We start from the raw sequence: 21091 nt of genomic DNA, 5'->3' as shown, positions 1-21091 counted from the left end.
AGAAAATAGTCGCTGAAGGTCAGAGATCTAGAGAATACGGTGGATGAGGAAGGAATTCGAAGCCCAATTCATGGATTTTGCCATCGTTTTCAGTGACTTGCGACTCGGTGCATTATCTTGGTGAAGCAGCACTTTCTTTTTCTTCAAATGCTTTCTAACCTTTCTAAGACGTTATTGTACGCCGTTCATACCATATTGCACTATTATTTGTATTTTTGATGATTTTTTCTATCCGTGCTGCCTTTGCTTCTTTCCCCTTCTCTTCTCTCTCCAAATAATGTCTCCATTGTGGTCTGCATATCCTGCATCATCATAATAACACGTTCTAGCTTGCTTGGATGATGCGTATGAGAATGATATCCTATATACTTTTCTACTACATAATTCTCCTTCGTAATCACTATCACTTTACATCCTGGATCAACGCATGCCCATAAGGCCCCTACGCACAATTCTCTCTTTTTTAAAAAACGGTAGCACAATCCATCTGACAGAAAAAACTCCATTGTTATTATATTCTCACTTTACTTGTTAAACTTCAACAGTTCTGAAAAGACTAATGACGAACGCAAGAAGATCTCGTATTTATTATGAAAAATAGTATACTTTAATGATTTTATGACACAGGTAAACATTCAAAAAAGGTCATTATTTTATTGCCCCTTAAACCCCGCAAACATACAAATAATTGTATATATATATATATATATATATATATATATATATATATATATATATATATATATATATATATATATATATATATATATATATATATATATATATATATATATATATATATATATATATATATATATATTTATATAGAATATGTAAATGCTTCCTTTTCTTGAAAATTGAACGTATTTTTCCTCAAAGAAGAAATAATTGTACCGAGAAATACTTGCACTGTATAATGGGTGTTGTAAATCAATCTTTTGAATAGTTTGAATTGCTCTTGTTATAATTTTATGATGGACCAAACCATTAAGAGAGAATGATGAATCAAATAACCATTATATTATAAGTTAATAAATAAATAAATAGTATAACATTCAATTAAGAGAAGTACAAAATAATAAAATATTTGTTCCTTATTAATTAACCGACTTAAAAAAGGAAGGTTCTATGTTCGACTGTATATTTTTTATGTATGTTCACCGATTTCTCCCTAAAATGTGGACCGATTTCAAAAATTATTGTTTTTATACGAAAGAGTGTACTTCCGAGGTGGTTCCATTGGGATAAAGTCTGAATCTGTTGGTGGAACCCGGGGAAATCGAGGGAAAGTCTGAATTTTTAAAAGCACCTACAATGTTTTCACATATTTTTTATCTATTATAATAAAACATTTGTTGATAACGTTAATACTGAGCTGCTATGACGGAAAATACAACTCCTCAACGGTTAGAATATAACCACATCGTATGAAAAACATTTGTCAAATCACCTAAGCTAGATAGCGGACACCGGGACCTGAAACGTTCCTTATTTTCAATCATCGTTTCTTTATTCCTATTTTTCCTCATATGGACTGCACTTTTACTTGGCCTACCCATTGTAATAGTGAATGAACTAACTGCCTAATTTATTAAGTAAATATCTAACAAAAGTTTGCTAGTCTATATAAGTTTATTTTATTAATTAATATTATCTTAACATTAGATTGGTGATAATTCGATTAAATAATTATATAATATTTGTATAATATATCATATACAAATAACAGAATAAAATTTAAAAAATTAAAACAGACTTTATTAACAGACCTTAAATGTAAATAAGGATCTCACTAAAAGGTAAAAAATAATCAAACTTAGATGTTTAACATGAAAAAAAAGTTCTAAAATGAAATATGTGCATAATAATCGCTGTAATATCTAAACAAAAATAAACAAAACCTTATTTAACCTATCTACTACACCTATTTCAATATTCGACTATATTCGCTTAACAACTACATAAACCTATTTATCTATTTACAATATTATTTCAATTACTGCCAACTGATCAGTCGGAGAATGTCGATATAATTTTGTGTCGTCTACACAAAATTAAATTAGGAGTAGTTAAAATAATATTGTAAATAGATAAATAGGTTTAGATAAGTATTAAGCTAAATTGTAGGTATATAGTATAGGTTATACTTTTTATTGAGTTCCTTATTTATTTTTTATGGTCCGTTCAATTTATATATACTTTAGGCAACAGCCGAATTTCTTCGAAGCCAAAAAGCTTCTAATCTAGATTATTGAAAATTATTGAAATGCAGTGGCAGAGGATATAAACTGTTATCGAAGATATTCTGCTTGCCTTCTAGAAGAACATTAATGCAGATACTGAATAAGGTTCCTTTTTGCTGCTGCAGTAGTAACATCTAATTTTGGTCGTTAGTTCATAAACTTGACTGTATTGACCGAACTGCAGTTGTCATATTTGATAAAATGTACCTCAATTTAGGTAGGTTGTTAATTTAGTTTATTCTAAAAAATAATACAACAGAACCATTAATAGTTATATTATCTTATTTTAATGTTAGATAATATCAGTAAATTACGTGTTTTGGGTAGTGGAGATATATCAATGTCTTTATGGTCACGGAAAATTAATGTAATTGTAATATATCAATAAAATATATTTAAATATAATTATTTTTTTTATTTTCCCAGTAAAATTAAAAGAATTGTTTTAAATTTCCCGCTAAAATTTTTTATATATACATTTTTAAATTTCCCGCTCAAATTTTTAAAATTCCCGCCCAACTAACTGTCATACGGCGCATGCGTAAGCGCCCTCACACGGGGATACCGAGCGTAACTTAGAACCAATTTTAATATAGGAGATGCGCTTCTAAGTTTCTTTATTCTATGTTTATATTCCTTTGACACATGATATTGACATTAAAATTTTGATTGAAGAAATCGCTCATTATTCGCCGTGATGAACACAGCGGAAAAACTAAAGCAATTATTGAAGAAACCACCGTCACCTTTCAATTCTATAATAAAGAACAGCGATGACAAGGATAACTTTGAAGGAACCAACATAGAGAGGCCCGCCTCTTTAACCCTGAAAGATATGGAACCGCAGATTATAGCACACCGAGTGATATACTCCATCAACAAAACTATATTGATGCTTAACATAGTGGTAATTTATATTATATATATATATATATATATATATATATATATATATATATATATATATATATATATATATACCTATAACTTTGCTAAAAAAAAGATAAGTAAGTTTGGTTAAGTTTATTTCAAAAGTTTATTAGGTCTTTACATTTTTCGTTATGACTGAAAAATTATGCAACTTTCGGCTCTTTTTAAGGCCTTTTTCATGATATCCTGCAACATCTGAGACTGAATATCTTCAATTTTGTGCTAATATTGTCTTTAATGTGGAATCGTTTGGGGTTTATTCACATAAGATTTTTATTTTAAAAAATCCCATAGGAAAAAATGTGGTGCTGTTAAATCTCGAAATTAGTCTTCGTGGAAAAACGTCATTCAATAATTGACCACATGTCCTCTAGCCCTTGCCGTTCATTTCAGGCAAAAGAAAATTTCGAATCATGTCTTGGTAGCGTTCGACAGTAACAGTAACTGCAACGACCAAGGTTCATTATCAAAAAAGTAGGGACCAATGATGTGTACAGTATGAATACCTCACCATAACTGCAGTTGTTTTTAGTGGATGTAATGAAGTTTCATGAATTAATTGAAGATTCTGTGTTCCCTAAAACCACCTGTTCTGTTTATTGACGTGGCCACTGAGAAGAAAATGGGCTTCATCGCTCATTATCAATTTGGACGAAAAATCTTCAATTTCACCAATCAGCCTTCAGATACTATTTCTGCTCGTTCTTGTAGCGTATGTTTACCCATAATAAAATTTGGACATCTACACAACACAATGGTTAAAGCGAAACTGAGCTAAACGTCACATAACCAAGATGGTGCGCAATCAAAATGTTAACCGGACTTTTGCCCCACCCTATACATGTGTCCAAATTTCACTATGAGGTAGACATAATAAAACCATAAAATAAAAATATTTCCTTTATTTGGTGGTACGAAATGTATAAATGAATCATTAGGACCCATGTTAATTATAACCCCGCCAGTTTTTTTTTCACTCTTGCTCAAATTCGTTGGCCCATTAGCGGCTCCTGGGATAAGATTGCGTTCGTCGTCAAACGCTGAAATTCATGCGGCAAACATTGGAAGTAAGCATAGTGCATTCTCAATACAACTTTCAACCGACTTTGAAATCTGTTCGTTGTTTTGAAAACTGTTGGCCGAATTCAGTTCTGCTCATACGCATTTTGAATTGTCTGTGTAAATTCGACTCGAATACTCAGGTCTATACCCACCGTCGGGTGAATATTTACTGATGCTAGATATTTAAAATAAATATTTTAACGTTTATAACTGTAGCTTTATTATTTCAACATTACTACCGTATTAAAAAATTATATGAGTTCATTTGACTAATTTATAGGCTTTTTTCCCATTTTTGCTGTCCAAGAATGGCGAGTTGCTGAGACGATTCTTGATGGAAGAGGAAAATATATTCACGGCTGCCATTTTGAATATTTACAATAGCGATTGCCACTATGACACTGTGCAAATTAAAAATTTTATATACGAATCCATCAATAATCGAAATGTAAGTCTGTAACGTGCTGTTCAGTAAGTTTTGTGTGCGAGAAGAGATGGTGTTAATAGGTTCGTAGTTTTATTCTTCGAGTAATCATCAGATCAAAAGATTATCGAACACTGTTCGCTTGTTTTAACCGCCGCAAAACACAGTGTGAACAAACTTGTCATGTAAAGTGAACAACATATATATAACAAGATGTAGCCATATTGCATGGTATTCATGTTATGTTGCCTTCCACCTGTAACATAAAATAGGCTGTTTCAATTGCAGATTCAGAAATGGTGTCTATAAATAATTCAGGGAGATTATATTCAATTAAAGAAGTTTATAAAAAGAGAGTGTTAAAAATTATAAACATATTAGAAAACATCTGAAATAGAACTAAAGAAATAATGCATAGTTTATTACTAAACTTTACAAGTTCTTGTATAACAATTACAATTACGTAAAAAATGAATATAAACTAATTCAGAGATTCATACTACAATCAACAAATTGTGAATTACGAGACAGATAAAACAAAAGAGACAGGCATTCTTGGGAATGTGCGAAAATTTTAAGTCTTATAACAGGTTGAATGACAGTATGAAGATATAAAAAGAAAAGAGCAACATTGAGATGTCTCTGAGACATGTCTTTCTGAACATATCAGTAGAAACACTCCAAAAAATTTAGAAGGGTTCTACACAACTTCATGAGGTGTTAAACAATGTATTTATTTATTTAATAAAATTACTTATTAAACTTTATTTTAAACCACAAGATCCCATTTCTTTATCGAACCACAAAACTTTTCAGAGTGCGCTCGAACAGTTTATGATCAAATTGATTTTAGAAAGGAAAATATACAGAACAAGATACACACTGTGACGCAAATTTGTTACAAATTATTTATCTAATCCATAATAACAAATGCTTGAGACAATCGATTAGCACCGCAGAGAAACCCAGAACCATTCCTGTTGTAACTGAGTTAATTAGGACCATAGAAGAATTGAAACTGGTGACTGAGGCCAATCTGTATATTACTGGATCTGAAGAGAAAATAAGAGAAAAACGTCTTCGAGAGGCGTTCAAAACTCGGACAATGTTGACAGCTCTAATTAAAGGTAAAACTATTGAAAAAACGCACAGCGAGTGATATGATTTTTTATTTCAGATTTACAACAGCAATTAGAACTGCAAAGAAATGAACTAGAGAATGAATTAAATGCTAAAGTAAATATAGTAACTAATTATAATGATAAAATTGCCAAACACAGAGAAGAATATCAGATTCGAATGGAGAAAATTATGTAAGGATATGTATGCTACTTTTAACGTTGATTGTTGTAATTAGTAGGTACACAATTTTGCTTCCAACGTCTTCCCCTATAAATAACTTCAGAGTGGATTATAACAGTGTAAATAGGCTTAAATGTATACGAGACATATAAATAACATACATTTAAATATTAATTAATTTTGTACCTGCATGGGATAGTCATAATATAAATAAATATGCAGCTGATAACAGGTCAATTGAAAAGTTCCCGACCTACTATAGTAAAACACATTTTTTTGGTAAAATTAGTTTTTTTTATTCAACATAATTCCCTTCAAGGGTGATACACTGATTATAGCCACCCTCCAACTTTTCGATATCATTTTTGTAGTACGTGTTTCTGTATTTGTCCTTTGCTTCAAAATAAACCTCAGTTTCGGCGATCACCTCTTCATTCGAAGAAAGTTTCTTCCCAGCGAGCATTTTTTTGAGATCTGAGAACAGAAAATAGTCGCTGAAGGTCAGAGATCTAGAGAATACGGTGGATGAGGAAGGAATTCGAAGCCCAATTCATGGATTTTGCCATCGTTTTCAGTGACTTGCGACTCGGTGCATTATCTTGGTGAAGCAGCACTTTCTTTTTCTTCAAATGCGGCCTTTTTTCGGCGATTTTATCCTTCAAACGGTCCAATGACGCTATGTAATAGTCACTGTTGATGGTCCTTCCTTTCTCAAGGTAGTCAATGAAAATTATTCCATGCGCATCCAAAAATACAGATGCTATGACCTTGCCAGCCGACTGTTGCGATTTTCCACGCTTTGGAGCGGGTTCATCGTGTGCAGTGACTGTCGATTGGCCTTCGGAGTGAAATTATGGAGTCACGTTTCATCCGTTGTAACACATCGACATAAAAACTCGAGTTTATTATGCTTGATCATTTTCAAACACTATTCCGAATCATCAACTCGTCATTGTTTTTGGTCAAAAGTGAGCGGCACCCATTTTGCACAAAGTTTTCTGATACCCAAATATTCGTCAATGATATGATCTACGCGTTCAGTTGATATCTTTAGAGTATCTGCTATTTCATTCAATTTCAATTTACGGTGATTCAAAATCATTTTGTGGATTTTTTTATGTTTTCGTCGATAACAACCTCTTTAGACATTCACTGTGTTGACCGTCTTCGGTGCTCATTTCACCACGTCTAAAATTAGCATACTTGATGGTTGAATTTCCTGGGACAGTGTCTGAAAACTCGGCATCAAGCCAGGTTTTCGTTTCAACTTTATCTTTTCCCTTCAAAAAACATATTTTATCAACACGCGAAATTCCTTTTTATCCATTTTTGCACAATAACAAAAGATGCTTCACTCAAAATGCCGTAATTCGCAAACTAATGTTCCGACAGCTGTCAAATTGATACACGCATATTTTGAGGGTTATGGCTGACTAAAATCATATGGATTTAATTCTATTAGCGCCATATATGTGTCAAGGCGGGGACTTATTATACTAATAAAACGTATTACTAATAAAATATTTTCAAATAATGATGGTTCAGATACAATATTGATCTCCATGTCGTACATCTATATAGATGTGTTTCAGATCTGAATAGTCGTCGCAATATCTGAGAATTTGAGAATATGGCCTATCTGATCTACAATATGTATTCTAGAATATGACTAATAGCAGTGATATTGATCAATATAATGCTCTATCGTTTAGGTTTACCTAGTTTAGGTATCATAATAAAATGCAAGTTTTATTATGCTTTTTCTAAACTAATAAAGCTACCTCATGAAACAACGTCATACCGACCAATGTCACTATAGCCGACATTATAGAAATTTTAAAAACTCCTATCGAAAAGGATCAAACGAATCGATGAGGAAAATCATCTTATCCGTATCACCAATTTGGTTCCAGGCAACAACGTTCCACTATTGATAAGGTTCACGAAATAACTGATGTCATAGAAGAAGATACAATTTATTCCGAAATTTTTAGATATTGTTTCCGATATAGTTTGGATTTAAAGTTTATAGCATACGATTAAAATGCTTCTCTCTGGTCAATATTTAAAAATGTTATAATCGACCAATACTTACAGTAAAACAAGAAGATGGCTATTCTAACTTGGGGAAAATAAAAGCAGGTGTGGCACAGGAAAATGTACTAGGGTCAGTTATTGATCTGCTGAACACTGGGCACTTGCTTACATCCAATGAAAATGTTATTGCTAAATGTGCAGATTACACAGCATTCTAATCATTGAAGATAACAACACTCAATCTATCGAAAAGTTATAGTTACTACTACAGCTATTGTCGAAATATAATGCAGAACAGAAAAGTGGCCCAAAATTAATTGCTGCATATTAATTTCAAAAAGGAAGCCAGCAGACAAAAGTCAGTATATATAAATCAACAAGTAATCTCGTATGGATATCCAACCAAACATGACCTTGTTTGATGTTAAACTCTCTACAAAATCTACTGGTTATTGAGTAGACACTCAACCCTGTCTGCGTATAATAAGATTTTAATTTACCAACAAGTCCTGAAATCAGTTTGCACTTATAGTGTTCAACTCTGAAGTTGTGCCAGTCAAAGTAGTAGAAATATCATACCCATAAAAGCATTTCAAAACAAAATACTTCGAGTTATTGTTGATGCTTCATGTTACATTCGTAGTTACAATCCACATGAGGACCTGAATGGAGAAGCAGCCGCTAAACCATGAACACATATTGATGTTGAGGCTCAAACAAAAATGGGGCTTTAGTTGGAAGATTGAAGAGAGTAAAACCGTTAGATCCGATGCACAGAAATTATTAGAAAAACTCAGTACGCGTTACAAACAGTAATTTAATGTTAAGCCCAATATGTCTAGCGTAGAATAAGTACTTTGTATGTTTAAAATCGGCAAATTGGGACAAAATTAGGATTAGGATAGTATTTCTATAATAAATGATTAAAAAGATGTATGGTTGTTTCTAAACCCAGGACGTAAAATAAAATTATATTTAGTAAAACAATATGAAACACTCAAACATCTTAAATATATAAAAACAGAGATCAAAATATATGATATAACAACTATTTACTCAATAAATGGCAAAATAAATAATGCAAATAAGCATGCGAGATCTTGATGTTTGAGGTGGTGGGGTGATAATTCTGCAAACATAATAAAACGTACATGAGTAACCAATTGAGACAAGGGTGAAATTGAAACAGAATTGACAGATTACGTAGATAGAAATATAACGGTACAGGCAATCGAAATACTGGCAGTTATAATAATAGCGAAAACAATGGTATGGATAAATGAATATATCGACAAATATTGGTAATGGATGGTATCGATATTTTCAAAAAAAATGCGAAGACAATGTTAGGCAATAAAATGACAGACTAACCAGCGTGGCTGGTATTAATCTTAGTCCATAGTGGTCAATAATTGACGGACAATCATTATAAAACAGAGAATATTTATAAAACAGACAATAACGGTAATTGATAGCAATGATAAACTGTGCTTGAGGATGAAGTATGACGTGCACACGGTACGAAGGGAACGTAACACGCAATGTACCAGCTTATACCCTGACACCAACAATAATGGACGTGCAATAATGAGATCAAGGGAGGTAGACGCACAAGATCCTGCCATTACCTTTAGTAGTACTCACCAGGATGACGCTAAAATGTTTAATATATATAAGTACATATGTAAATGTGTCAATCAATAAATAGCAGCTCCGTTGCTATGTGCACTCACTTCTTGTAACTCCGACTATGCAAAAGCCGACCGGAACCACCTTTGGTGGGATTTATGTATGTTTCAGATAATCAATAAACCACATATAATGGATGTATATAGCCAACAACAACTTATAATGAATAATAACGATAATAGCGATAATTGATAGCAATGATAAACTGTACTTGGATGAAGTATGATATGTGCACACTGAACGAAGGGAAAGTAGCGCGCGACGTACCCGTTTATGTCCTAACACTAACAATAATGACGTGTAAGAGATCAAGGGAAGTAACGCGCGAGATCTGCTCTCACTAAGGTTCGTAGGCCTCGCTAGGATTAAGCTATATTCCCAAAATAAATAAATGAACAGCACTGTTACTAGTGCACTCACTAAAGAGAGAGCTAAACATCACACGCTAGGTACGCTGCCACCAACAGCCAGCAGAAATCGCTTTCGGTGGCGTTTATATACGCTTCAAGTTGTCCATAGATCATAACTGTGCATCAGTAATTTTATCCACTTTGACGTTAGTTTCTAGATCATAAAATAGTTATAATTTATATTTACAGTTGCAACCATAAAACTATTATCTTTGATTTGAAATAATCTAAAAATTATGGAGAATATACGAGTCGAAGAAATAATTAATTGAAGTAGAATAAAAATGAGGAATAATTAAATAAGCAGAACATAATGAATAGAAAATAATAAGTATAAAATAATAAATGGAGAATTATAAATTAGCAATAATAAATAGAAAACAATAAATTGAATATGAGACATGAACGCTAATAAATATTAAATAATAATTAGAACATAATAAATTGAGATATAATAAACATTAAATGATAAATAAAAAGAGAAAACTGGAATACTCAATAACTATAATACTTATATCTAATAAAGTAGAATAAAATTGATGAATAATTAAATAAGCAGAACATAACGAACAGAGAATAATAAGTATAAAATAATAAATAGAGAATAAATAAAAAACAATAAATATAATATGAGAAATTAACGCTAATAAATATTAAATAATAATTAGAACATAATAAATTGAGATATAATAAACATTAAATGATAAATAAAAAGAGAAAAGTGGAATACTTAATAACTATAATACTTATATCTAATAAAGTAGAATAAAACTGATGAATAATTAAATAAGCAGAACATAACCAATAGAGAATAATAAGTATAAAATAATAAATAGAGAATAAATAGAAAACAATAAATAGAACATGAGAAATGAACGCTAATAAATATTAAATAATAATTAGAACATAATAAATTGAGATATAATAAACAATAAATGATAAATAAAAAGAGAAAACTGGAATACTCTGTGAGCAAAGTCACCATTTGATCAAGCTCAGCCTGGAGGGCACATAACACAATAAAATAAAATGGACCATGAGAACTGACCGTTGCGTCTTTAGAAATGAACTTCTATGAAGTTCTAACATCCCTAGGACGCGATCACATCTGGCAAATACAACCCCCAAAGAAAGATCAACACTGTTGCCATTCATGCCAATTATTTCTCCTGATAAGTATTCGCAACGGTGACAAATCATATATTTATCGCTCAAACCTATTTTTAAAAACACTTGAAAGACCCAAAGGTCTAAAATATCGAACTAGGAAATGAAATTCTAAGTGCTATAGACATTCGGAACGATTTGTGATATATTTCCTTGAATGCTACGTGTTAGTGTCTGTATTTTTGGAAAAAAAATTCCATAAGATATAAACAAATAAAACTCGGTTTTACAAAAATTACGTTTAAGCGACTTATTAATTCTATAATAAGAGATGTTGACATTTTTATGAATTTTGTTGACAATTACCCTTGAAATTATTAGGTTCACAACTCTATCTTCATTTCTACTTGGCTTGTATTGGCTTTCAGATCAGTCAGCAGAATGAAGTTGGAAAGCCTTTGTTAGGTACTTAGTAAATAACTCGGCGAGTTTTAGTTACAGCTCGATTTAACTAAGTTTTAACTAAGTTCTTTAGAAATTCAAAAAATATTTTATTTTGTTTGAGTTGTTGACCCAATTTTTTTAATACAGTTTTATCGTCTAATGCTCTTTTGAATGCTTTTTTTTTCTTGCTTTACGCTTTGTTTTGTTTTTTGGTAACGCATATATTATCTTAGTGATACTAACTAATGTTACTTAATAAAGCCTTTAATTTACTTTTCATTATTAGACACGATTCTGAAAATAAAATGATGCATCACTGCCTCGAAAGCGAGGCGAGACAGGCGATTCTGGCAGAAGAAGCCGAGAGGGCGCCCAAGGAATATGAAGCTCTGCTGGATGAGCACTTGAGGACCGAGGCAAATCTGAGAGCAAGAAGATTGAAAACCGAAATACAGCTGAAAAACTGGGTGGTGAAGTACGACAAGGAAATTGGCGAAAAGCAGACGGAATATGACGATTTAAAAAAAGAGTTAATTATTTAATATTGATTCGTGAGTTTTAGCGAATATTTAACGGATTTGTAGGTATGATACCGAAAAGGAGGCGGTGGATACGCTTCAAGAACAGCTTGACGAACAGGAACCGCAATACATCGAACTAATGGAAGAAAAGGAAGAAATTGAAGAGAGAATTCACATGGAGATGGCTTATAAATTTTTGTCCAACCGATCGGCAAGGATAATACAACGGGCTTGGAGAGCATACAGAGAAAGAAGAGGAAAAAGGAAAGGAAAGAAAGGTACCGAATCAATTATAAAGCTCCGCGTCAATCTTAAATTACAAAAAGTGCCCATTATGTTCCAAATAAACCGTTCTTCAAAACATATTTATATTACCATAATACATAAGATAATAACAAAAAACAAGTCGCTGTCATTTTGTGTTACTAGGCTAGATAACTGTAGTGGAGAATCACAAAAATATTGATTTATATTAACAATATACTATACAGAGTTTATTCAAATTATATTTATCTTAAAATTAAAAGTGGGATTACCAAGATTTTATAACAAAAAAATCAAAATTCGCCTATCAGAAGCGCTACAAAACATTGACGTCAGGACGTAATTCAAATATATTTGTCATTTCAAATGTAAACAGGGACTCATATACACTATAAACAAAAGAAACAAGGCACAACCTCAAATGTTATCAACAGTGTTATTTACTACAATACATAAAAGATTTAAATGATATAAATTTGATGATGCAGCATTGTTTCAAATTATTTTGTAATAATTGGGTAAATATTAGAGGCGCCATTTGTAATTTTGAAGTTAATTTTCATAAACAATCTTACAAGCATGTACAACAACAATACTTCGTCAAGTAGTTTAGAAAATCTATGTTTAGACGCGCTCTAAGATATCAAGTTTTTCTATGAAATGTTCAACAGCTATCTGCTTAGTTACTTTTACTTTACTTGACTTCAATGACAGCGTTTGATTCATACATTGTCTGCACGTAAGTGTTGTTTGAAATTTCTTTTTGCCATAACGCACATACGAGGCTGTAAAAACTTGATAAAACGACATTGGTCAATCAAATATGAGTAACTTAGCTCATCGAACTATTTGATTTATGAGAAACCATATATTTGAATTGGCCTTTCGTAATCTAACCATGATGAATTAATTGAGACTTGTTGAATTTAATTAATATTTCTATACAAAACTTTTTAAGAAACGTTGGAATAAATGTATATTATCCAATGAGCATTAGTTTTAAAGGGTAAAAATTAAGTCTTACGTTTTTGGGCACATTAGTATTGTTAATATAAATTAATTGGACAGAAGACAAAAAATATATAGAAAGAAAACAGATATCAATAGTTAGACCATTGGCGCAACTTGTATTATCCTATCTGTCCTCCAGCAATGATTAATTTTTCAGGAATATAACCAAGGCACTTCTTATTAGACACTCTGAATCTGTTCAGTAGTATAGATATTAGTTAGGATATTTTAATGATTAAAAAATTATACCTTTATTTTTAGGAAAGAAGCCAGGTCTGTAGAAAACCACATTTTAAAAGTACTACAACCATACTTATATTATTGCTAATTTTAGCTAAACTTGGAAAGGGTAAGGCTTAAATAATTACCCATAACCGTCACAAAACAAATAAAAAACTTAAATTATAACATCTTATTCGAATTCTATGAAAAATAACAACCAAAAAATGAAATATATTAAATTCAAAGTAATAAAACACCAATTAAGCAAATACTGTCAAAAATATACACAAAAATACATAACAGTAACACATATTTCTTCTTATGACGAGCCAAAAGTCGCTCATCACCAGATCTGTTGGGCAAGATGTATATAGTTCGGTCATACTAGGGGTTTCATACGAGGGTCACTATTTATATTTCAAGAATTGGCAACACTGTTGTCATGCAAATCCATCTGATGGTTCCATCCTAAAGTTCGACATTTTTAACGATATACGTACTCAGAACATTTTGTCTCACGGACGCTATTTGTTTATTTTATATTTGGTTGAAAGTTTCGTCTCGGCAAAAAAATGGAACTGAATCGTGAACATTTTCGTGCGATGATTTTTTACGATTTTCGACGTGGATTATCACCACAAGAGTGCATCAATCAACTTAATTTGACTTTTGGCGATAAAACTCTATCAAAAACCACCGTATATCGCTGGATTAGTGAATTCAATCTTGGTCGTTGTTTGCTCTCCGACGAGTTTCGTGAAGGTCGTCCAAAATCGGCTGTTGTGCCTGAAAACATCGTTGTTATGTGCGAAATGATTAAGCAAGATAGTCATGTCACCTATTGTGAGATTGAGGCATCCCTAAGCATTAGTTCCACCACCATATATGCGATTTTACATGAACACTTAGCCGTGCGAAAGTTATGTTCGCGTTGGATCCCACACAATTTGACAATCGCTCAAAAAAAAACTTGTGTCGATTGGTGTAAAGAAATGCTTAAGAAATTCAATCGCGGTGTTTCGAAAGTATAAAATCGTGATAGGTGACGAATCATGGATATATTCATATGAGCCCGAAAGTAAGCAGCAGTCGACTGTATGGGTGTTCCAAAATGAACCAAATCCAACAAGTTGTTCGCTCACGAAACACTTCAAAGAAAATGGTGGCCTGTTTCTTGGGGAAAACTGGTCATATTTCAACAGTGCCTCTAGGGGATCGTAAAACAATAAATTCTGATTGGCACACAACCTTTTGAATGCCAGGTCATCTGTCGTACAGCCCTGATTTGGCACCCCATGACTTCTTTTGCGTGGTCAACGATTTTCATCGCCCGAAGAAGCTATTGAAGCGTTCAAAAATCATGTTTTGAAGATACCTCATTCGGAATGGAATACATGTTTTGAAAATTAGTTTAAGCGTAAGCAAAAGTGTATCGAAAAACAATAAAAATATATTATCAGCTTAACTATTTGTTTCTTTTTCCTATTCCCGAAAAATAAATAGTGACCGTCATAATAAGAGATTAAAAAAATCCCTAATTAAATTAAATTCCCTACAACTTTCGTTTCAAACATTTCTTATACATTCAACCTACTATAAATACACTAACTGTCAAAAAAATATGTTCCAATAATGTTCCAGCAAAGTTGAAGATCACCAGGAAAGAAGATCCTAACGTAGCGCTCGAAGGGAAGTTCAAAGGCGATGTATTTAACGAACTTCAAAATCCAAATGCTATCAAATAATTATTAAATTGTTTTAAATTTAATGTAACAAATTATTTATTCTATTACCATAATATAGTATTTTCTACATTTACCGTATTTTTGTCGTTTTTTATACAAAAGTACAGTGTTGATGTAAAGGGGACGGGAACAGACAGGCAGACAGACAGACAAAGTATATATATATATATATATATATATATATATATATATATATATATATATATATATATATAAAATAATAAATTAATAAATAAATAAAATTAATAACACAAATAGGGCGGCTAGAAGTATAAATAGAATATATGCAATTTAAAAGTGAACAGATATACATGACTACAAACAACCATAACGAAGTAGAGGTTCTAGCCACAGAGCACACATCAGCACCCATACCGAAGTGGTAATGGTTATTTGGTCAGTAACACTAAATTTACCATAGGCCAGATTCTATGGAGAAAATCGCTTTCTCGTAGAAATCCAAGGAGCCTGTCCTGTTAAGGCAGTTTCCATCTGGGCGAGCCTTAAACTGTCGTCCTGTATGTGGTAGACTGAAATACGGGCACGGTGAAAAAACTCCCATTCAGCAGGTGGGCTCGAAGATATTAAATAATCGTGCGAGAAACGACAGTAGCCCAATCTCAAGCGATTCAAAGCTACGGCATGGCTACGAAGGGAAGGATCGCGAAGAGATGAGAAAAATCAGCTTGAGAGATCTTGTTATGGTTGGCCTCCTGGGCCCAACGACGTTCTACTTCCTTATGTGTGAAACAAGGAACCGATGGTATAAGGTCAGTATGGACACAAACATCCATGATGAGAAGGGGAAATGAAGCTGCCGATTTAGCCGCACCATCCGCGCGCTCTTTTCCCTATATGCTAACTTGAGAAGGGATACACAGTAAACCTGTACTGGTCACATTCAGATAGAGGATACGGATAATTGACAGTGAGTTGGTAACAAGGTGATGGTAGAACTTCTATTTCAAGAAACATTTGAGAGCATTTCGGGAGTCGGTCAGGATTAGCCATTTTTTGAAGTATTATGTTGTGATGTAGAATAAAGCCTTAAATATCGCAAAGAGTTCAACGGTCAATACTGAACCCTGTTCAGAGAGCTTGAAGCGGAATACCCGACTGTCCACCACGAATGCACTGCCAAGCCGACTGTGAGATTTGGAGCCATCGGTATATATTGTTTAAGATTTCATTTTCATCGTTGAATTATTTACTATCTGGAAAGCCTTGGAATGATTTCCTGGCATTTCTCAAGTTCTGGTGTTTTCATCGTCGAGCTGTATTCATTGCGTCGCCCTTTGAACATCCAATAGTAGCCCGTATTCATAATATACTAATGTAAACAACCTCAATTTATTCAGGTATAGAATGGGTGCTTTGTAACATCCTCCTACTGACGCACTGTCAAAATAAATTAAAAAAAAAGTTATAGTAGTATACTAAAAATTGTTCCAGTCACATAATTTCAAAACAGCTTTAGATTGTGATAATATTTTCAAAACAGTTGTATAAACAGAATAGACATATTATCTATTTAAAACAGCACTGAAATCGAGCAGTCTCAATTTAACACGTCAATACGTCGTAATGTTGCCGAATTTAACTTTGACTTTCAGTTTATTTTAGCTTTTATATATTACATTATTACAAAATTCTAATGCAAATAAGATAATGAAACAATAATATTATAAAGCATAATTTATTTTGTTAACATAGTTCAATGTTCACTGCTATTTTGAATAGACTATACTTAGAATGCGATCACCAATGTATAAAGTTGTAGCCAGATTTTATTCACCTAAACCACGCGAAGGCGCACGAAATGGGTTTATTTATTACAGGGGGTAATTAAAAAATAGAAATTTAATAAATCATTTAAAATACTTAAAAAAAACTAATATGGTCTAATCTGACAACTGATTACATCTAATATTTCTGATTGTACATTGTTTTTATCCTAAATATTATAAAGTATATTTGAATTAATTGAGTAGAGTAAATACATGTTACAATTGTGATTACGAAACATCCTTTTCTTTTTTATATATACCTCTCAATTTACTTCCTTTAAAAAATATATTATATTTGTACTTAATATTAACTATTTTTGCTGATTCTAATGTGAACTGAGGAACTGCTTGATCTGATCTTCGTTTAGCAATGATCTTCCACATTTGGGTCCATAATTATCAGGCGCTGAAATGCAAAGAATAACCTTCGTATTCAAAAGTTAGATGTAAGAGATCATAAGAGATTTCCTGAAGTTTGTCGTTGTTTACTTTTAAAATCCCTTTTCTGCACTAGAGCAGAATCCTTTGGAAAATAGTTAATTTTATCTACACTTTAGCATCCTGGAAACAACACTCTTGAAATTATGTGTTTGCATCTAAACCATTGCAAATAACAACATAACAACAAATTTCCTTAAAATTATACAAATGGATTATACAAATACAACATAAAATGTCTTTTCATAAATATATCTAAAGATAAATTTAATTTTATCAAGACAAATATATTGAGATAGTAATAGAAGGAAATGAGAAAAAATACAATGATATACATACAAAAAATACAGTGATATCAAAATGACTTGACAAATAAACACAGGGACGAAAAAACAAAGGTAAAGGTATATTAGGTAAACTGTTGACTAGGTGGATTACGATTCCAGAGGTAACCTCTACATAAAAAAACCTCATAGGTGGTTGGCATGGAAAACATTTCAATGTAGATATAATAAAACAACCTTAACCTGCAAACAATTGAAGCTGTATAATTAATTGCACTTTAAGTAAAACGACACTGTATGCATTAGATGTACCATTACGTTAAAATAAATTATATTTCATGACATTTCTGTTTCATAATTTTATTTCTATTAATATTTTGTTATGTCAATATGTATAAACCAAATAAAAATCAAATTTAATGCGACAGTATTGCGACTTGCTGATATCACAAGTGTTAATGACGTGAATTTACTGTTTTTTTGGATAAACTAATAGTACACAAAGTAATTGGAAATTAACCATATAAGTAAAATTAGGGAACTATTTTCCATGATTTTTACTGACAAAGTCTTGCGGCTACTTTCGGTCTAAATCGCATAGTACTCAGAATCTCACATTATATATATATATATATATAATGTGATATATATATATATATATATATATATATATATATATATATATATATGTTGAAGAGATGAAAGAAAGAGCCAAGAAATTGGCCCAACTCTAGAATAGCTTCAAAAATAAAACAAATGGCTGACGATGGACAGTGGCTTATGTAAACATATTGCACTCTCTGTAAAATAAGACGACAGGAGACTTATCTTTAATAATATAGATATTTGCAGACCGCTTAACCCCTGATAAATGTTTAAAACGAATGGCAACTGACCTTTAACCGTATTACTTGGTCATACTTTGTTTATCTTAATTTTTAATTATCGAGCAGTCGTTTCATAGTCATGTCACGGGTAACAATCCTTTACATCTTTTTATTTGTGTCAATTACATTATTAACCGATTTCACCAACGGCCGTCCCACCAAATCGCAAACATCAGGTTTATCAAGCGGGAACAGCTTTTTTCCCTTAATTACTGTGTTTCATATGCCCTGCTTACCAGGATTTATCAATTTAGGTGGAAAATGCCACAAAACTCAACGCTCACTAACGTAGCTATAGGAACATCGTTTTTATACAGTAAGTATATATTTTAATAAAATTAACATCAAAAGTTTGAATTAAATTTGTTTCAGTTCAATCAAGAGTCAAAAATGCATGTATCGAGATATCTTAAGTGAATTATTGATAAACTAGTTATATTGCCTTAAATAAAATATTAATATTATTATTGTTTTAGACTTCTCAGTCAGTGACTCCCCGATGAAAGTATCAAGCTACATTTATTGGTAATAAATAGATTACCACTTGAGAATACTGTCAATCTTTTTTTAAACCGAAACCTTCTTCCTTCTTCGCCATTTATTTACGATTTATTTGAAACATTTTCCATCGAATTTTTCAAATTAATATGGCTAAGGGTAAGTAATTCTTGGAGCAGAGTTTCTGTTCAGAATACTACATGAGCATTGAATTAGAATGTATCAGAAAATGAATACTAACTCTTTTGCATATATGGCAAATGCAGTGACTAAATCTAATTTTATCAAGAAAAATATGCAGAGGTAGTAACAAAATATAAACACAGCAACGCAGGAAACAAGAATTAAACGTAAACAGTATGGTACGCTCTCTAGAGAAACTAAAATACGTTACTTGGGTATAGAATTGTTAATTAGGTGGATTAGACATCCACTCTACGCGCCTAGAACTCTACCTCATACGTTCTGAATACTGCGAGATATTTTACTTCAAATTGTCTCTGTTACTCTATGATTCATTACACTCGTATCAAAGGTTTAGGTACGTATCGAGGATAAACAAACATCTATTTTCATATATTTGATAATAAATAATTGGATCACACATTTAAAACACCAACAAAATATTTACAGTTCCTTATAACTGTTACTGTTGTTTTTATGTTTATCTTTATCTTTGACGAATATCCGCGACTACCATAAGTATATACAAAACATATCAGGCTGATAAGTATACATTTAAACGTATTTATTATTACTTTGTTTGAATATATTCACTCAATCGTAATCAACTCCTACAAAAACAACAATGTATCGAAATACAGTTCGTTTCTTCATCTTATGCGTGATTTTTATATTGTTAATCGGTTTCGCGAGATCCGTCCTTGTTGAGAACAGAACATTAGCATCTTCTCCAAGAAGACTCCAAGCTATTTTTGCACGTTGTTTACCAGGATATATACGGTTAGCGGGAGCCTGCCGTCAAGTTTACCAATTAAAATAAATTTGTATCGACAGGCATTATAATAGGTAACAACAATAACTTGTTTTCTTAAAATCGTTAATATTTGCATATTTTTAGCTTAACCAGCCAATGATAATTGAAATATAAAGCGAAAACATGGAAAGTTTTTATCTAATTGTAATGTGTTTATTGTTATAAATATATTAAATTATTATTTAAAAAATAAATGATAAAGTAATTCCATGGTGGTCTAAGAAACATATTTCGTAATATTTTCTTCATATTCCATTAGTTTTCATCCTTTTCACCAATTTAAGCATAGACATTTCCATAGAGCAGTTTAGGCATCAGATTATTCAATAATTATTTTCATTGGCTTTCCCCATCATTAAAAAGTTATAAACTGAAATTATATATTTTCCTCCAAAACACTACTGCTCGTTGTTTCTGGTTCTTTGAATTCAGTTCTTCGAGAACTGTGAAGTTGATTTATGTTAAGAGCTAAATATGTTTGTTTTATAAAAAAAATAATATAGAAAATGTACATCAGACAATATGTTTTAATAATATCAATTTCAATAAATTTTTGTGTCAATATCGCAGTGGTTGTTAAAAATATAATAATAAAATAAATATAGTAAAAATATAAATTAAAAATATAAAGGGTAAGCACGTATATTTGAGAAGAATATGTCAAAAATGTGTACTGACACTGGTAAGCACATTGGCGGTGTGAAAAAAATAAAATTCACTACCATCCCTCTAACTTATCGATACCATTTTTGTTGTTTCATTTGTCCTTTGCTTCAAAATAGGGCTCAG

The 21091-nt window shown here is 31.8% G+C and overlaps 1 protein-coding gene and 2 long non-coding RNA genes across 3 annotated transcripts; all 3 read left to right on the top strand.

Annotated features, from left to right (window-relative positions):
- Positions 1 to 2823: 2823 nt before the first annotated feature.
- On the top strand, positions 2824 to 15471 carry LOC143204064 (uncharacterized). The gene is made up of 7 exons (XM_076416503.1): positions 2824 to 3150; positions 4516 to 4683; positions 5513 to 5786; positions 5837 to 5972; positions 11935 to 12177; positions 12233 to 12466; positions 15308 to 15471. Exons 1-7 carry the CDS (start codon positions 2941 to 2943, stop codon positions 15339 to 15341), a joined length of 1299 nt encoding a protein of 432 aa, XP_076272618.1. The 5' UTR covers positions 2824 to 2940; the 3' UTR covers positions 15342 to 15471.
- Positions 15472 to 18860: 3389 nt separating this feature from the next.
- On the top strand, positions 18861 to 19360 carry LOC143204347 (uncharacterized). The gene is made up of 3 exons (XR_013007580.1): positions 18861 to 19123; positions 19180 to 19220; positions 19284 to 19360. It is a non-coding gene; the product is annotated as an uncharacterized LOC143204347 (long non-coding RNA).
- An 831-nt stretch (positions 19361 to 20191) lies between these two features.
- LOC143204346 (uncharacterized) lies at positions 20192 to 20510 on the top strand. The gene is made up of 2 exons (XR_013007579.1): positions 20192 to 20334; positions 20387 to 20510. It is a non-coding gene; the product is annotated as an uncharacterized LOC143204346 (long non-coding RNA).
- The last annotated feature ends 581 nt before the right edge of the window (positions 20511 to 21091 follow it).

The sequence above is a fragment of the Rhynchophorus ferrugineus genome, unplaced genomic scaffold (genome assembly GCF_030347505.1).
Source record: "Rhynchophorus ferrugineus isolate W39M unplaced genomic scaffold, kcgeb_rfMv2 rfM10, whole genome shotgun sequence".
NCBI lineage: Eukaryota > Metazoa > Arthropoda > Insecta > Coleoptera > Curculionidae > Rhynchophorus > Rhynchophorus ferrugineus.
This window is presented reverse-complemented; position numbering and strand designations above follow the sequence as displayed.

Coding starts and splice junctions, on each gene's coding strand:
- LOC143204064 (XM_076416503.1), top strand. CDS start 2,941: ATGAACACAGCGGAAAAACTAAAGCAATTATTGAAGAAACCACCGTCA. Junction 3,151..4,515: donor TATTGATGCTTAACATAGTG/GTAATTTATATT, acceptor ACTAATTTATAG/GCTTTTTTCCCATTTTTGCT. Junction 5,973..11,934: donor ATTCGAATGGAGAAAATTAT/GTAAGGATATGT, acceptor TTTCATTATTAG/ACACGATTCTGAAAATAAAA.